Source organism: Cricetulus griseus, chromosome 8 (genome assembly GCF_003668045.3).
Source record: "Cricetulus griseus strain 17A/GY chromosome 8, alternate assembly CriGri-PICRH-1.0, whole genome shotgun sequence".
NCBI lineage: Eukaryota > Metazoa > Chordata > Mammalia > Rodentia > Cricetidae > Cricetulus > Cricetulus griseus.
Window position 1 is genome coordinate 93,394,098 of NC_048601.1, and position 19,362 is coordinate 93,413,459.

General features: G+C 44.0%; 1 protein-coding gene and 1 long non-coding RNA gene across 7 annotated transcripts in view; both read left to right on the forward strand.

Moving 5' to 3' along the window:
* The first annotated feature begins 273 nt into the window (after positions 1-273).
* LOC118239283 lies at positions 274-2,215 on the forward strand. The gene is made up of 3 exons (XR_004771145.1): positions 274-1,101; positions 1,464-1,550; positions 2,168-2,215. It is a non-coding gene; the product is annotated as an uncharacterized LOC118239283 (long non-coding RNA).
* Positions 2,216-3,581: 1,366 nt separating this feature from the next.
* Positions 3,582-19,362, forward strand: part of Lmbr1 (limb development membrane protein 1) — a 135,048-nt gene continuing 119,267 nt past the window's right edge. For 3 of the 6 annotated variants that reach the window (XM_027428644.2, XM_027428645.2, XM_035448513.1), the window contains exon 1: positions 3,582-3,853. In XM_027428644.2, the coding sequence (XP_027284445.1) occupies positions 3,788-3,853 (66 nt within the window). In that variant the 5' untranslated portion in view covers positions 3,582-3,787. The remainder of the gene's footprint in view (positions 3,854-19,362) is intronic. The other 3 variants (XR_004770972.1, XR_004770973.1, XM_027428643.2) reach the window with 2 other exon arrangements.

A 19,362-nucleotide genomic window follows, 5' to 3' on the forward strand; every position in this document is an offset into this window, starting at 1 on the left:
AACCCCTGGAACTGGAGTTGCAGACAGTTTTGAGTGGCCATGTGGGTGCTGGGAATTGAACCTAGGTCCTCTGGAAGAGCAGTCAGTGCTCTTAACCACCTAGCCATCTCTTCAGCTCTTGTTTTGTTTTTCAAGACAGGGTCTCTATGTGTAGCCCTGACTGTCCTGGCACTCGCTCTGTATATCAGGCTGACCTCAAACTCACAGAGATCCGCCTGTTTCTGCCTTGAGAGCTGGGGTTAAAGGCAAACTGGGAAATAATCAACCGGGAAAAAGCAAACCCTGCCAGGTGCCTGTTTGTCTTCTAATGAGACAGAAAGAATGGGTCAGAATGGGTATGGTGAAGACTGGGGAGGAGTAGGGGGAAGGGAAACTGTAATCAAAATATATTATGTGAGGGAAAAAGCTATTTGCAATAAAAGGAAGAAAAGAGATTGCTTTATTAAATATTTAGCAGATACATTCTGTGAATTATACATTATGTATATGGTATAAAGAGCAACAATATAATAGGACTGTGAAAAACCCATCCCCACTTAAAGATATGTGGCGTCACCATCAAGTCTTTGCAGCTACAGACACCTCTTTCCAGTCCATGCCCTGACCCTGCCATTTCAGAGTTCTATCATTCCCTGCTTTTCTTCCAGGTCTACTGCACATTTGCCTCACAAATGCTGTATTTTCCTGTTTTGCATTGTTCTATTTTGCATTGCTCTGATCTATGTAAGTGGACTCATACCTATTTTTCTGTGGTTTTCTTTTGCTCCACACTTTGTTTTAGAGATCCATCTGCATTGTCAGTTGTGGCCCTTTTCATGGAGTTTTGCCCCAGCACATGTCATTTCTCCACTCTACGGTGGTGGGTAGCTGGGCTGAGGGCGGCTTGTACTCATTCTAGCAGTGCAGGTGCAGCTTTTTGTCCGTCTCCCCCGGCCTGACGCACTGTGCAGGAGCCTCTCTATGTTGGTGGACTGGAGTGCAGTTGCTGACTATTTCCAGCTTTACAAGACAAGGCTACATTATGTTGGAGACACTGTACTGGTTTACCTGGAGCCCAAGAGAATTTCTTGTACCCATACATTCGTGACAACATCCCACCAGGTGAGTGTGATGAGTTGCATCATTTAGGTTTCAGCAATGTGTTCCAAATATTAAGTAAATGAAACGTCTTTTAAAACACTTGTTGGTCATTCAAGGGTGACTGCTTCTCATCGGAAGAGAAGCAAAGCCAGAGGGCAGAGGGGTGAGCCAAGGTGCCTGGCAGGGGAGTGGGAGTTTCTGTTCATTTTTGAAGCTGACCATCCTGGGTTAAGTTTCAAAAGTGGCAAAGACAGTGAAACAACTAAATAAAGGGTGGGCGAGCCTCCACGAATAGCTCTGTAACAGAAATGTAAAGGTTTATGTGTTTGCAGTATCTGATTGCAAAGATGTGAAATACTGTATGCTTTCACTTTTTGGAACAGGTGCCAAACCGCCACACACTTCAAAAGCTGATGTGTTTATCCTCTCATTTGGACAGATGTCCCCAGAAATCATCTAGAGCAGTTCAGGTGGGTATTTAACCTAGCTCTCAGAATGTGGGTGTCAAGAAAAAGAGACCAGGATACTAGTCTTTTCCTAGTTCTTTAGGGCTGAGATATTTAAAGACACATCAAAGGTGAACTTGTTTGAATTCAACCAGCTGTAAGTTGTTACTGGATGATCAGCCTGCTGTATCTGGAACACAGGCTGCCTCAGGTACTCCAAGATCTCCTGACAAATGAACCCAGAAACAAAATTACAAATACTCCTTTAAGACCTGGGGGGTGTAAGAGAGACCATACATGGTCCCCTGGAGAAGGGGAAAGGGTCAGGATCCCCTGAGCAAATTGAGAGCACAGCAAGAGGGGGGGGGGAGCTAGGAGAATGAGAAGGGGAGAAGAGGAGGGATGTAGAGGACATAAGGGAGCAGAAAGTATGAGTCAGGGGAAGAATAGAAGATAACAAGAATGGAGCTAACATAATAGAGGGAGACACTTTAGGTTTACAGAGAAATCAGGCACTAGGGAAATGTCTGGAGATCTACAAAGATGACACCAGCTAGCAATCTAAGCAACAGAGGACAGGCTACCTTAAATGCCCTCCCCTGATAATGAGATTGATGACTGACTTATGTGTCACCCGATAGCCCTCATCCAGCAGCTGGTGGAAGTAGAAGCAGACACCCACAACTAATCACTGAACTGAACTGGAATCCAGATGCAGAGAAGGACGAGTGAAGAGCAAAGGCGTCCAGACCAGGCTGGTGAAACCCACAGAAACAGCTGACCTGAACATCGGGGAACTCTTGCTCCCTAGACTGATAGCTGGAATACCAGCATGGGGCTGATCCAGACCCCAGGAACATGGATTTCATTGAGGAAACCTCGGAAATCTACGGGACCTCCTGTACTTATCCCTAGCATAGGTGTGGACTTTGGGAGCCCATTCCATATAGAGGAATACTCCCTGAGCCAAGACACATGGGGGTGGGCCTAGGCCCTATCCCAAAGGATATGATACACTCTGATGACACCCTATGGAAGGCCTCACCATCCAGGGGAAGCAGAAAGGTTAGGGGATAGGTAGGGTTTTAGTTGGGGCGGGGTTGTAGGGGAGGACAGAAGGGAGAAGGGAACTGGGATTGATTGTCATGTAAAACAATCTTGTTTCTAATTCAAATAAAAAGAATCTGAAAAAGAAAAAAAAAAGACCTGGGTGGTGGCAGTGGCACAAACCTTTGATCCCAGCAGAGGGATGCAGAGGCAGGCAGATCTCCGAGTTCCAGGACAGCCAGAACTACATGGAGAAACCTGTCTCGAAAACCAAACCAAGTACTCCTTTAAATTACCCTTTTAAAGCAAAAGAATTGCAGAATGGAGGGAAATTACAGTGCTAGCATATTTTGCAGAGCTCCAAATAAGCACGGTAAGGCCTACAGAAGGCCATGAACTTGAGCTGCCCTGCTCATCTGCAGGGCTGGGAACCGCGCTATCTCTGTCCTGCAGAACAGCAGCGTGTCTCTTATCTCAGCAGAGGGTGGGCCTCTGGCTTGCGCCCAGAGCGCTACTCTGCAACCGCTTTCCAGCTTTGCACCTGCTTGGGAGTAGACCCCAGTGCTCCTCTGGCCAGTTCTTCAGGCTAGGCTAGCCTCGTGTGAGCTCTGATGTGGAGAGCAGGGGAGGGGCAGGTGGGTCATCCAGAAGCTTCAGCCAGCCAAAGAGGGAGAGGTGCACCTGCATCTCACCACGCCCCCAAGCCCTCCCTCACCAAGGGTCCCGCCTCTAGACCTTCCTCTGCACCGCCCTTGTTCCCAGCCCTGGGCCCCGGCAGCAAGACTGGACGCCGACACCGCAGACCCCGCTGCAAGATTTCCGCGGTGCCCGGGCACGCGCGGGGCGCCCAGGTCAGACCTGGGCCCGAAAGCTCCGCCCCCACTCCGCCAGCCACACCCCCTGGCGCCTAGCGACCCTCAGCCCCGCGCACCCGGCGCCGAGGCGCGCGTCTCTGACGTGCGGCGCCCTCCGAGTGACGCACAGGTCCCGCCCCGGCTGCAAGCCCCGCCCGGCGGCGGCCGTTCTCCGCCTCCCGCAGCGGGAGCCGCTTCTTCCTGAGCCGAGGCGGCGGCCGAGGCGGCGTTTTCCGTGCCCGCTGCGGTCTCGGCGGCGTTCCCGTCCGGCAGCGAGCGGCCGTGCAGCCCCGGCGCCCGCGGGCAATGGTGCGGCGGAGCGCGAGGACGCGGACGGCCCTGCGGCGGGCATGAAGGAGGATGGAAGGGCAGGACGAGGTGTCGGCGCGGGAGCAGCACTTCCACAGCCAAGTGCGAGAGTCCACGGTGCGTGGCCCGCGGCTCCCTTGGTCCTGCGCCGCAGACCGGGGTGGCCCCCTAGCTTCTCCCCAGACCCCCGCCCGTGCTGGCCTTCCAGCGCCCCGCCGGGTCTGCTGCAGACCGACCCCGACGCCCCGCGCGCCCGCGTCGCCCACGTCCTCTGTCACCTGTTCCCCGTCTCCTCACCTGTGTCCCTCTCCCATCACCCGCTGCCCTTTCCTTTCCTAGACCTTCCGGGCGCCACCCGCGCTCCCTCCCCTCCCATCGGTCCTCTCTTCACCTGCACCCCCTCCCGACACCTGCTCGTCCTGCCCCGCTCCCACCACCTTTGTCCCTCCTGCCACCTGTGTCCCCTCCAGGCACCTGCACTGTCTCCTGTCATCGCTGCCCTTCAGTCAGCTGTGCCCACTTGCTCTCCCCTCCCATCACTTGCAAACCTTCCCTCATGTCACTAGTCCCAGTCACCTACACTTAACCCGTGCCATGTGTGTGTTCACTCACCTCATCTGCTCCTCTAGCACCTGCCTCACCGTCTTCACTTCCTTCTTCACCGGAATTTATTTTTTTATTTTTATTTTTTTTTTTGGTTTTTCGAGACTGGGTTTCCCTGTGGCTTTGGAGGCTGTCCTGGAACGAGCTCTTGTAGACCAGGCTGGTCTCGAACTCACAGAGATCCACCTGTCTCTGCCTCCGGAGTGCTGGGATTAAAGGCGTGCACCACCAACACTCGGCCCGAGTTTATTATTATTATTTTTTTATCTCCTGCTGACTCTCAGGGTGTAGGGTGATGGGTGGTGCCGCTTTTCCTCTAGCCTGGTATGTGGTACCTGGGCTGAGCCGGCTGTGGCTAAGGTGTAGGCGGTGCAGACTGCATGGCTTCCCAAGCTTCCAGCCTGGCAGTGACTCTGGCCTCCCACTCACGTCTCCCCACTCTGCTCCCCTAGCCAGGACAGTTAAAAACTTCCAGAGGAGGGAAGGCAGGTCTCTCCTGGGACAGGCGACAGCAGAAGCCTGTTCTGGAAAGGATAGACCTGCTTCATACTGCTGCAGCTAGCAGGTCAGGAAGCCAACTTGATTGCCTAAGTTCTGTGATGAGCACCTTTCAGGATACCCTACAGTATATAAATGAGTTTATTTGTGTCTCCATAATTCTGTAAAGTATGTCCAAGTTACATATTTGCATACACCCCTCTTTTAGCTCACTTTGCCTGTTCGGTCACACCCTTGGTTTGAGGCGAGCAAATTCTGGTTCAGAGTAGTCCAGTTTGTACAGTTACTGATTTTGAAAATTGAGAATTGGCTTGCCAGATCTTATGGGAGTAAAAGGAGATGCAGAAGTTTGTGCTGATAGAATTTGGGACGGTATATTTGGTTTGATTTTTATTTTTTATTCTTTCATACAGATATTTTGATCATATTCATTCCTCTCCAACTTCTCCCAGACCTCTTTTTATCTACTCAACTTCGTGACATTTTTTAAAAAAACGTTTGAATGAGATTTGTGCTGCTCTTATACTCTTATGTGTGTGGACATTCATTGGAGTGTGGTTGACCTATGAAGTGCCACACCCTTAAAGAAAACTGACTCTCCCCCTCTCAGCCTCTACCGATTACCAGTAACTTGTCAGTTAGAGGTGGGACTTCATGCACACATCCCCTCTCCAGGGTGAGATTTTGGACTGAGCTTGCCCAAGTTTTGTGTGTGTTTTCACAATCGTCCTCATTTCATTTGTACAACCTCCCTGTTGTAACTGGAAAACACTGCTTCCTTATGGCTGTCTACTGCCTCTGGCTCTTACTATCTTTCTGTCCCCTCTTCCACAATTATTTTAAACCTTAAGAAGACGGAGAATGATATACAAGTCCTATTTAGGGCTGAGCATTCATTCTTTATTCTCTTACACTGCACCTTTTTTGACCTCTGTTAGTAGTCATATACACAGAAAACATCTCTGATCAAGGTTAATCTGTGGATATAACAATAAGTCATTAGGAGTCAGTTTAATATGAAGTCCATTTAGTAATAAAATGGTAATAGGTCCTCTTAGGGCCTATGACTTTTCTAGCCACAGGTTCTTGTCTCCAGTAACAGTCAGTGCCAGGTATGGGTTTCCTTTTATGAAGTGGACCTTAAATCCAATCAGAAAGTGGTTGGTTACTCCCACAACATTTATACCACAAGGAAGGAATCTATAATTGTAAGTATGCCCTAGATGCATTTCTTACTAAACATACTTGACTAATCCTGGTTTCAGAAGCAGAAACAGAGTTTTACTACCATGCCAAGGCCCACCTTTCCTCTACAGCTGTAACTTTTGTCTCCTCCAAGAGTAACTGCTGCTCTGGCTTCTAAGGCCATAGGTTAATTGTCAGTTTATTAAAAAAATTCATTTATTTATATGTATGAATGTTTGGTCTGCATTTATGTCTGTATATCATGTATGTACCTGCTGCTCATGGAAGTCAGAAGAGGGCACCAGATCGTTTGGAACTGGAGTTAGAAGTAGTTGTAGGTTGTCCCATTGCTACTGGACACCAAACATGGGTCCTCTACCATTGAACTATGGTGCCAGCCCAGAGAAGTGGCAGGCTCACTCATTCCTCTGGGTCTGGTGCACCTGGTGGTGTACATCTGTTAGCTCCTGAAAGTTCTGTCAGGGTAGATCTGCTTGGCAGACTCATGAATCTGCCCCTCAAGTTCTGAGGGCCGTCTTTGGGAAATCCCAGTGAGCACAGGTGGATATGTCATAATTGTGGTAATAGACTGAAGTGCTTGCTTTGTGAAATTTGTATTACTCCTTGTTTTTTTGCATGTGGGTAGATGTCTAGGTGTTTCAACAATTATTATTTTCCTCATTGTATTGTCTTTGTGCTTTGTGAAAGACCAGCTAATTGTATAATATGGTTATATTTCTAGCATTACTTTTCTGTTGCATTGGTCAATACTTCATCATTACTATACAATTTTGATTACTTAAGCTTTACTTTTACTTTACAAAAGTCCTTTGATTTTACTCTTTTCCTGATTATGCTGTTTTAAATTGTGCTGATTATTCTGGGTTTTGTCTCTCCACATAAACTTTAGAATCAATTTGTTTCTATCTACAAAGTAACTTGCTTGGATTTTGATTTGGATTGTATTCATTTTGTAGTTCAAATAGTTCAAATATCTTCCTTGTGGGTGCCCATAAAGTTGGCTTCACTCCATCTTGGCTCAAGGGCAGAGAGTTCAAAACTTTCCTCAGTAAGGCATAAGACCTAAAAGTCAAAGACGTGGTTACAGTACAATGTTCGAAGTTGGCCTTGCCTGTTTTATTCTAAATGACAACAGACCTGGTCTGAAGGTGTGGTTACTTCTGACCCTCAAGACCAGGTAACAAGAAGTTGTCCCTCTCAGGTACAAACCTTGGGCTGCTTGGCTGGCTCCACCTGCAGCCCCACAAAGACAGCATCCTACACTTCCTGTTCATGAACATGGGCTATCCTATCTCCCATTAATTAAAGTTATATTTAGACTTCTTCCATCAGAGTTTCATGTTTTTTAATGAACATTTTAAATGTATTTTGTTAGATTTATAAATACATGGTTAAAATCCATTCATATTTATGTAACTATATATATTGTCATACTAGTGTAAATGGTGTGTGGTTTTACCTTTAAATTTCACTTGTTCTTGGACTGGTAGCACACACTTTTTTTTTTTTTTTGTTTTTTATTTCAAGACAGGATTTCTTTGATTGGCCTGAACTAGCTCTGTAGACCAGACCAGCCTCTAACTCACAGAGAGTGAGTCTGCCTCTGCCTTCCTAGTGCTGGGATAAAAGACATACACCACCACTTCCCAGTCTTTTCTTTCTTTTTTATTTTTTGGTTGTCGGGGGGGGGGGTGGCACATACCTTTAATCCCAGCATTTCCACAGGTAGAAGCAGGTCTGTGTCATTTCACGGCCAGTCTGGTCTACATGTGAGCCTCAGAACAGGCAGAACTATATAGTGAGACCTTATCTCAAAACAAAAAAGCAATCAACAGCAAAACCCTAAAACTAAAACCAAGACCAAACCAAAACAAAAATTTCACTTGTGCATTCTGGCATATAAGAAAGTGATTGACTTCAGTATATTAACCTTCATTCTTGCTACAATTATGAAGTGTGCTCTAGGTTTTTGTGTATTCACTCAGATTTTTCTGTATAGCTAGTAGTTATCTGTGTACAAAGGCAGTTTTACTTATTAACTCCTTTTTCTTGTCTTCTTGCACTAACTAGGATTCCTAGTACTGTGTTGAAGATTATGAGAAAAGGTGACCTTGCCTTGTTGTATATCTTAGAAAAGCTTTGCACTTCTCATTATTAAGTATGTTAGTTATTGATACTTTGTAGATAGGTATTCTTTAGCAGTTGAGGAAGGCCTCTAAGGATCTTTAATTTTGTTCTAAGATTTATTTACTTATTTTTTATGTATGTTGGGGTTTTGCCTGCATATATGTGTAAGGATGCCAGATCCTCTGGAACTGGAGTTACAGACAGTTGTGAACTACCATGTGGGCGCAGGGAATTCAAATTGGGTCCTTTGGAAGACCAGCTAGTGCTCTTAACTGCTGAGCCATCTCTCCAGCCCTAATCCTAGGGTCTTTTAAAATTCATATTTTCTCTTACTTACTTGGTTTAGGTTTACTTTTTCTTCATAATGAATTAATGTCTCCTAGCTAAAATAGTGTTTTATTTTTTTATAAAGTTAATACATCTTTAAGGAATTCACGTGTGATTCCTTCACTGTCCATCAAAGTCACTGAAGTTCAAGATTTCTGAAGATAGCTCTTTATCAAAGAACCAGTGCTTAATTCAGTTGTGCTATCAGCCCATTATTCTTTTCTCTCTCCATGCATTAAGGCCAGACATGTTCATGAAAATTTCAAAGCCGTTCACTGGAGAATCTTTATATCAATTTCTTCAAACAATTTACTTCAGGAACCATTTTAGTGTAGGTCTGCCTCTCCCTTGCTTATACCCCATGTCTCTAAAGAATGAGTTCAGGTCATATTCATTCCTATCACATTTAGAATACTACAGATCTGTGTGCAGGATATGCCAGTGTTACATTGAAACAAACACCTATTCATAGGTGTTTTCAACTCTGACCTCATTCATGTTCAAGACAAGCCTGCTTTGATAGTCACATGTTCATCTTTGGCCTTAGAAGCCTTTTTAGAGAATGTAGCTTCTTTTTTTTTTTTTTTTTTTTGTTAAGACAGGGTTTCTCTGTGCCTTTTGGAGGCTGTCCTGGAACTAGTTCTTGTAGACCAGGCTGGCTTCGAACTCACAGAGATCCACCTGCCTCTGCCTCCCGAGTGCTGGGATTAAAGGCGTGCGCCACAAACACCTGGCTGAGAATGTAGCTTCTTTTTTACTCTTCTCTTGTTATATATTATATTTCTCTACTCTTTCTTTGGGAATTTCAAACTTACCACAAATTGTCTTCTACCGATTTGATATCACATTCATTAGATTTAGGATATATTCTCTCCTCATCTTCTTTTGTGAGTCTTCAGTGGGAGAAACGGGGCCATCATCTTTCAAATACTCATATCTTTATCAAGATCTTTTTCTTCTACATCTTCACCAGCATGCATTTGCTTTACAGAGTCCTTAAAGTGGTGTCCATACTTCAGTTTTTCAGTGTGGTTAAAAAAATTATCTTGCAGGCTGGGTGGTGGTGGCATATGCCACTCAGCACTCTGGAGGCTGAGGCAGCTGGATCTTTGTGAATTTGAGGCCATCCCAGTCTACAGAGCTAGCTCTAGGACAGCTAACGCTACACAAAGAAACTCTGTTTTGAAAAACCAACCAACCAACCAACCAACCAACCCGCCCACCCACCCGCCCAAATAAACCATCAACCAAACAAATGAACCCCCCAAAATATTCTCTTGCAGTAGCAAGCCACAGAGACACCCTGTCTAGAAAAATCCAAACCCAAACCCAAACCGCAACAAAAAAAGCCAGGTGGTGGTGGTGCCTGCCTTTAATCTCTGCACTCGGGAGGCGGAGGCAGGTGGATCTCTGTGAGTTCGAAGCCAGCCTGGTCTACAAGAGCAATAGCCCCTGCACACACCAGAGCCACGTGTACCACCCACCTCTTATTCTACCATGCCAAAAAGCTGTTTTATTTATCAATACCTATCCAATTTAAAAAAGTACTTTGGCACTGTACTTTTTTTTGGTACATGATAATTCTTGACAGTTATGTCTTTCTTGTGAGTTATATTATTTTTTAGTTTTTGGGTTATATCATTTTTAATAAAGTGCTATAATGGGTACATGATAATTCTTGACAGTTATTTCTTCCTTGTGGGTTATATTATTTATTTTTTGGGTTTTATCATTTTTAATAAAGTGCTGTAGTGGGTCTTTTTCATTTTTTGTGAGAGAGACAGGGTCTCATATAGCCTAGGGTAGCCTTGAACTCTCATTGTGTAACTGAGGATGAACTTGAACTCCTGATCCTCTACTTCCATTTCTCAAGTGCTGAGAATATAGGTGAGTGCCATTGTTCCTGGTTTACAATATTTTAAAATCACAACTATTTAGATTTACTTATTTTATATACATGAATGCTCTATCTGTATGTATGCCATTAGGCCAGAAGAGGGCATCAGATCCCACTATAAATGGTTATGAGCCACCATGTGGGTGCTGGGAATTGAATTCAGGTCCTCTGGAAGAGCAGCCAGTGCTTTTAACTGCTGAGTCATCTCTCCAGCCTCAATCACAACTATTTAATGTATATTAACTGTACCAATGATTGGATTTTTTCTGTGGCATTGCTGTGTACTCATATGTACTGATTTGATGTGTCACTTCGTCCTTTTACTCTTCTCTTCTCTCACATAACTCTTGGCCCTTTTACCTTTCCCTAATATTCTGTCTTCTACTTCCAGGTCTTTAATAAAATTAGTTTCCACTTATGGAAAAAAATGTAATATGTCATTTTCTTGTCTGTCTTCACTTAACATGAGTTCTTTCTTTTCCTTCCATTTCCCTGCAGATAACATAGCTTCATCCTCCTTCAGAGTTGAATAATTCTCCACTGTGTATATATACCATATTTTCTTGGTTCAGTCATCTGTCAGTAGGCATCCAGGTTATTGTGAATGGCACTGGAATAAACCCAGGAATGCAGATTTCACTTTCTTTGAGTATATGTCCAAGAGTGGTATAACTGGGTCATATGTAGTTTTGTTTTTAGTTTTTAGGGATCTCTATTTCCACAGTGGCTGTACTGATTCACATACCTTCCAGTGTGGATAAAGATGACTTTTGGTTCACATCTTCATCAGCATTTTGGATAACAGCTATTTTGGCTGAGATGAAATGGAGTCTTGATTTTCATTTCCCTGATACTTAAGGATGTTGAGAATTTAAAAATATATTCATTGGCCATTTGTGTTTCTTTCCATCTTTTTTGTTTGTTTGTTTGTTTGGTTTTTCAAGACAGGGTTTTTCTTCGAAACAGTCCTGGCTGCCCTGGAACTCACTCTGTAGACTGGGCTGGCCTCAAACTCACAGAGATCCCTCTGCCTCTGCCTCCCGAGTACTGGGATTAAAGGTATGTGCCACCATCACCCATCCTGCCCACCCCCTTAAAATTTTTTTTTTAAATTTTAATTTTTAAATTTTTTTAAAATTTAAATAAGAAACAAGCTTATTTTACATGTCAATCTCAGTTCCCTCTCCCTTTCCCTCCTCTCCTTCTCCCCTGCCCCCTATTGACCCTCCCCCCCCCATCCTAAGCCCTTTCTGCTCCCCAGGGAGGGTGAGGCCTTCCTTGGGGAATCATCAAAGTCTGTCATATCATTTTGAGCAGGGCCTAGACCCTCCCCAGTGTGTCTAGGCTGTGAGAGGATCCCTCTATGAGAAGAGGGCTCCCAAAGTTCATTTGTGTACTAGGGGTAAATACTGATTCACTACCAGTGGCCCCGTAGATTGTCCAGACCTCCAAACTGACTTCCTCCTTCAGGGGATCTGTAACAGTCCTATGCTGGTTTCCCAGCTATCAGTCTGGGGTCCATGAACAACACCTTGTTCAGGTCAGCTGTTACTGTGGGTTTCTCCAGCCTGGTCTTGGCTCCTTTGCTCATCACTTCTCCTTCTCTGCAACTGGATTCCAGAGTTCAGCTCAGTGTTTAGCTGTGGGTGTCTGCTTCTGCTTCCATCAGCTACTGGATGAAGGCTCTAGGATGGCATATAAGGTAGTCATCAATCTCATTATCAGGGAAGGGCATTTAAGGTAGCCTCCCCACTATTGCTTATATTGTTAGTTGGGGTCAACCTTGTAGATCTCTGGACATTTCCCTAGTGCCTGATTTCTCTTTAAACCTATAATGGCTCCCTCTATGATGGTATCCCTTTTCTTGCTCTCCTTCATTCCTCCCCTGACTAGATCTTCCTGCTCCCTCATGTCCTCCTCTCCCCTTCTCTTTCTTCTAACTCCCTCTCCCCTCCCCCCATGATCCCCATTAGCTTAGGAGATCTTGTCCCTTTCCTCTTCTCTGGGGGACCATGCATGTCTCTCTTAGGGTCCTCCTTCTTTCCTAGCTTCTCTGGCAGTGTGGATTGTAGGCTGCTACTTCTTTGCTCTAGATCTAAAATCCATATATGAGTGAGTACATACCATGTTTGTCTTTTTGTCACTGGGTTACCTCACTCAGGATGGTTTCTTCAAGTTCCATCCATTTGCCTGAGAATTTCAAGATTCCATTGATTTTTTTTTTCCCGCTGAGTAGTACTCCATTGTGTAAATGTACCACATTTTCTCCATCCATCCTCAGTTGATGGGTGTCTAGGTTGCTTCCAGTTTCTGCTATTACAAATAGTGCTGCTATGAACACGGTTGAGCAGATGTCCTTGTTATATGAATGTGCATATTTTGGGTATATGCCTAAGATTTGAATGGCTGGATCTCATGGTAGATAGATTTCCATTTTCCCAAGGAACTACCATACTGATTTTCAAAGTGGCTGTACCAGTTGGCACTCCCACCAGCAATGGAGGAGTGTTCCCCTTTCGCCACATCCTCTCCAGCGTAAACTGTCATTGTTGTTTTTCATTTTAGCCTTTCTGACAGGAGTAAGATGGTATCTCAGAGTTGTTTTGATTTGCATTTCCCTGATGGCTAAGGATGTTGAGCACTCTCTTAAGTGTCTTTCAGCCATTTTAGATTCCTCTGTTGAGAATTGTCTATTTAGTTCTGTACCTCACTTTTTAATTGGATTGTTTGGTGTTTTGGAGACTAGCGTCTTGAGTTTTTTGTATATTTTGGAGATCAGCCCTCTGTCAGATGTCCTGCCCCTCCCCCCTTTTAAATGAGAAATATTTGTTTAGATCATGTGTCATTTTCTTGATTGGATTATTCTTTTACTATGAAGGTTTGAATTATAATCTGGTTCTTAATTCTCTTTCAGATGAGTAGTTGACAGAGATTTTCTCTTACTCTGTGGGTTGACACCTCATACTGTTGTTTCCTTTGCTGCCCAGAAACCTTTTAATTTGTAATTTCCTTTGCCAGTTCTTCACATTTATTTCTTGAGCTATTGGAGTCCTCCCATGCAGCGCTGCTTCTTTCTTCCTCTTGTAGTTTCAGGTCTTACATTAAGATCTTTGATCTATTTTCCGGTTGATTTTTGTGTAGGGTGAGACATAGGGATCCAGTTTTAACCTTTTGCATGTGGATATTCAGTATCCCTCCCCTTTCTGTTTAATGAAATAATGCTCTACTTTGTCTTACTTTTACCTTTTAATTTACTTCATAACTTTAAACTTAACTCCAGTTTTGTCTGGGAATAAAAACTGAAACTCAATCCTAGCATTCAGGAGGCAGAGGCAGATGGATCTCTGTGTTCAAGGCCAGCCTGGTCTACAGAGTGAGTGGTCAGGACAGCCAGGGTTACAGTCAGGAAACAGTGGTATATTCATCCATCTATCCATTCACCTGTCCATCCATTTGTACATGTGTGGTACATTAAAATGTGGAGCTCACTGCTTGGGTTAGAATGGCTGGCCAGTAAAACCCCAAGATCCATATGTCCCAACTCCTTGTGCACTGGGGGTGAAGATATATGCTGCTGAGCCTTGCTTTTATGTGTGTGCTAGGAGTCTGAACTCATGCTTGTATAGCAAGCATTTTACTCACTGAGTCATCTCCCCCGTTCCTGTTTCATATCTCTGGTATTTTTTTAAATAGCTATTTAAGTCTTTGTGTTTTTCATTAATCTGGATTTTTAAATTTTCCTTGTTGTTGCATCATTTCAAAGAAGTACAATTTAAATTTTCTATAATTGGCGGTTAGTACGTAGACTTTCTGAATTCTTATGTCTTTATATTTTGGACTAATGATATTAAAGAAAATCTGCTGCAGACAATGAGCCTCTCAGTAATAGCTCTTGGCTCTCAGGCTGGGTAGAGATGTTTCTGGTCCTGCTTACACAAGAAGATAAATAGCAAAATTTCATTATACTGTAACAGCTTGTCTCTAAGTCAAAGCTCTACCTGGAATTTAAGACTACTAACTTTTGAGAATACATATTAAACTTAGGTCACTGGGGACTAGGTCCCTCAGTTCAAATCCGGTCTAAAGGCATGTGGCTCCCAAGGGCTTGGATTGCCTTCTCCACAGGTTAGATGTCCCTAAGAAGTTCTATGGGTTTCTCTGGGAGGGGTGGCAGCATGACAGTTCTTCTCTGGCAGCAGAGGAAAGCACTGCCACGTACTGAGCTCACCCGTCTTCTCCTGCCAGCTGTATCTCACCTTTAGTGGTGAGTTGCTGCAGTACTTTATCCTTTTTTGCTTAGGAATTTGCTGCTGCTGTCATTCCTGGAGTGCAAGGAGATTAGAAAGCACCATCATAACTTGCTTTCAGTTCATTCGTCCTTGAGACCTCACTCAAGAAGAGATGTGTCCATTTAAAGGAGAACTTGTGTGCAGTCCACCTTGGGAAACACAGATTTGTAGTCAGTTCTTTGGTTTCCATCCCACTCTTTTACACATGCATTTTTATGTTTGTAGCTTTTATTCCATGTGAGCAGCACTTGTGTTTTTAGAATTTGTAGCCTTACCTGTAGTCTTAAATGTATTGCTTCCCCTTGGTTTCCTTCTCTGCATTCTGGCTCCCAGGGTCTTTTGTTCATAACTTTTATTATTTATCATTCACTTTGGATGAACTCCCTGGAATTTCTGAAATTCCTTTCACTTTTAAATGTCATTTAAAAAATTCTAAACATCTTTGGTGAAAACCTCTATTCTCCCCCCCATTTTTAAATTTAAATTAGAAATAAGCTTGTTTTACATGCCAATCCCAGTTCCCTCTCCTCCTCCTCCTCCTCTGCCCCCCCCATCCCCTTGCTGCTTCCCAGGGAGGGTGAGGCCTTCCATGGGGGATGTTTTAAGTCTGTCATACCATTTGGAGCAGGGCCTAGGCCCTCCCCCTTGTGTCTAGGCTGAGACAGTATCCCTCTATGTGAAATGGGCTCCCAAAGTCCATTCATTTGTATATTGGTGATAAATTCTGATCCACTACTAGAGGCCCCATAGATTACCCAGGCCTCCTAACTGACACCCATGTTCAAGGGGTTGGGTCCTATGCTGATTTCCCTGCTATCAGTCTGGGGTCCATGAGCTCCCCCTTGTTCAGGTCAGCTGTTTCTGTGGGTTTTTCCAGCCTGCTCTGGACCCCTTTACTCATCACTCCTCCCTGTCTACAACTGGATTCTAGGAGTTCAGCTCAGTGCTTAGCTGTGGGTCTCTGCTTCTGCTTCCATCAGCTACTGGGTGAAGGCCCTAGGATGGCATATAAGGTAGTCATCAATCTCATTATCAGGGAAGGGCATTTAAGGTAGCCTCCCCACTATTGCTTATATTGTTAGTTGGGGTCAACCTTGTAGATCTCTGGACATTTCCCTAGTGCCTGATTTCTCTTTAAACCTATAATGGCTCCCTCTATGATGGTATCCCTTTTCTTGCTCTCCTTCATTCCTCCCCTGACTAGATCTTCCTGCTCCCTCATGTCCTCCTCTCCCCTTCTCTTTCTTCTAACTCCCTCTCCCCTCCCCCCATGATCCCCATTAGCTTAGGAGATCTTGTCCCTTTCCTCTTCTCTGGGGGACCATGCATGTCTCTCTTAGGGTCCTCCTTCTTTCCTAGCTTCTCTGGCAGTGTGGATTGTAGGCTGCTGCTCATTTGCACTACATCTAAAATCCACATATGAGTGAGTACATACTATGTTTGTCTTTTTGTCACTGGGTTACCTCACTCAGGATGGTTTCTTCAAGTTCCATCCATTTGCCTGAGAATTTCAAGATTCCATTGTTTTTTTTTTTTTTTTTTCCCTGAGTGGTACTCCATTGTGTAAATGTACCACATTTTCTTTATCCATTCTTCAGTTGAGGTGGATCTAGGTTGCTTCCATGTTCTGGCTATTACAAAATGTTGCTATGAACATAGTTGAACTGATAGATGTCCTTGTTTTATGAATGTACATCTTTTGGGTATATGCCTAAGAGTGGAATTGCTGGATCTTGTGGTAGACTCATTTCCATTTTCTTGAGGAGTCACCATACTGATTTCTAAAGTGGCTGTACAAGTTGGCACTCCCACCAGCAGTGGAGAAGTGTTCCCCTTCCTCCACATCCTCTCCAGCATGAACTGTCATTGGTGTTTTTGATTTTAGTCATTCTGACAGGAGTAAGATGGTATCTCAGAGTTGCTTTGATTTGCATTTCCCTGATAGCTAAGGATGTTGAACACTTTCTTATGTGTCTTTCAGCCATTTTAGATTCCTCTATTGAGATTTCTCTATTTAGTTCTGTGCCCCACTTTTTAATTGGGATTATTTGGTGTTTTGGTGACTAGCTTCTTGAGTTGTTTGTATATTTTGGAAATCAGCCCTCTGTCAATGTGGGGTTGATGAATATCTTTTCCCATTCTGGGGGCTGCCGTTTTGTCTTGTTGACTGTGTCCTTTGCCTTACAAAAACTTCTCAGTTTCAGGAGGTCCCATTTGTTAATTGTCGATCTCAGTGTCTGTGTTACTGGTGTTATGTTCAGGAAGGGGTCCTCTGTACCAATTGTTCGAGGGCACCTCCTACTTTTCTCTTCTAAGCGGTTCAGTGTAGCTGGATTTATGTTGAGGTTTTTGATCCATTTGGACTTAGGTTTTGTGCATGGCCATAGATATGAATCTATCTGCAACCAGTTATGCCAGCACCATTTGTTGAAGATGCTTTCTTTTTTCCATTGTATAACTTTAGCTTCTTTGTCAAAAATCAGATGTTTGTAAGTGTGTGGGTTAATAACAGGGTTTTCAATTTGATTCCATTGGTCTACCTGTCTATCTTTGTACCAATACCAAGCTGTTTTCAGGACTATAGCTCTATAATAAAGCTTGAAGTCAGGGATGGTGATGCCTCTGGAAGTTCCTTTATTGTACAGAGTTGTTTCGGCTATCCTGGGTCTTTTGTTTTCCATATAAAGGTGAGTATTATTCTTTCAAGGTCTGGGAAGAATTGTGCCAGTATTTTGAGGTAACGTCTGTCTTTGAAGTTGAGGTGTGTTTCTTGTATGCAGCAGAAGGATGGATTCTGTCTTTGTATCCATTCTGTTAGCCTGTGTCTTTTTATAGGCGAGTTAAGACCATTAATATTGAGGGAAATTAAGGACCATTGAGTGTTAATTCTTGTTTGTTTTGGATTTGTTGTTGGTATTATGTGTGGGGTTACCCTTCTTTTTTTCGGCTTTTGGAAAAGTGGGATTATCTTCCTCCCTCCCATCAAGCCCAGTTTATGCTGTTCATATATATCTGAGTATGTTTAGTCCCAAATAAACACACAGAGGCTTATATTAATTATAAATGGTTTGGCCTATTGCTCAGGCTTCTTATTGGCGAGGTCTCTCTTAATCATTAACCGATTTCTATTCATATGTATATCTCTATGTGGTCTTGGTGCCTGCCTTCCTGGTAGCTACATGGCATCTCTCTGACTCCACCCATTACTGTTCTCTATCCCTGTTCAGATTTCCTGCCTGGCTAAATCCTGCCTGTCCATTGGCTGAAACAGCTTTATTCATTAACTAATAAGAGAAACATATTCACAGCATACAGAAAGACATCCCCCATCACTCCGTAGCTCTTCAGCTAAGGGTAGAGATTGTGAGTCCCTCCCACTCCATGCTGGAATCAAGTTGACAGACTTGATCTTACACAGATCATATTCAGACAACCAAAACTGCTGTGGGTTCACGAGTGCAGTGAGCCTGTCATGTCCAGAAGACAGTTTATCTTTGGTCCGCCCTGATCTTTTGGCTCTTAAATTATTTCAAGTTCTTCTTCCACCAAAATACTGTCCTTGGTTCTTTCACTGTAGCCAAATGTCTGCTCTGGCTCCTGCTCTTCTGGTCCTCAGCCTGTCCTTGGCTTCACTGTCTTCCAGTCTTCTTGTTTTGCATTTTCATAAGCCAATGAATGCTTTTATAGTGGTCAAGGGCTTCCTGGGGCCGGAGGTTAACCCTGGAAACTGATAAAGCCTGTGAAGAGCTTGGGGAATGGGATTGGAAGGGTGCTTTCAGCCAGGAGTCAGAGGAGCACAGCTGGTAAGGCCTGAGGAAAAGGGAAGCCATCAGAGAAGGAAGGACAACACTGACAGAGGTTGCTGCATGGAGGCCAAGGAATGTTAGGACCTGAAATTTGGCTCTTGGGTCATCCCTTCCACTGCCTGGGTCCTTTGAGCTCAGATCAAGAGGAGAACAGGAGATGAGAGCAGAGATTAGTGGAACTGTCTTCTTCCTCCTCCTTCCCTCCTCTCAGGCCTACTCCTTTCTCTTTCCAGGTCTTCCCAGAATCTACATCAGCCAGGCTTTTGTATCCATTACAACTCTTGTCAAAGTTGCAGTAACTTCCATGGTGCCTAAGCCAGTTGTCAGCTGCACTTCTGTCATTATTATGGTCCTCCTCTCCTCTTCTTTCTCCTCCCCCCAGTCCCCTCCCTTTATTCAGAAAGATTTTCCATCAGTCCCCCAGATTTACAGTTATTTCAGCATTATTCCATTTCCCTCTCCTTTTTTTTTTTTGACTGATGGATTATTCTTCTATAACTTTTCTCATCTTTTAAAAAAGCCTCCTGACTTTGAATTTCTCTTCACAGTTCCTTTGTTTTGTTGTAGCACTAAGGGAAGAACTCTAGTACCTCTTTTTTTTTTTTTTTTGCTTGCAATTCTCTTTCCAGCTCTTCCTGGAATCCATTTTAGCCAGACTTTTGTCTCCATTACTTCAGAAAAACAGCTCTTGTCAAGGTTGCAATGACTTCCATGGCACTAAATCTAGTTGTCACTCCTCTGTCCTCATCTTGTTTGACCTGTCAGCAGTATTTGACACTGTTGTAAATTCCCTTTTCTTTCATGTGGGTCAGACGTGCAAGCCCTTAGTGCCCCACCCTCGCTAACGGCTTGTCTGGCAGCCTCTATACTGAT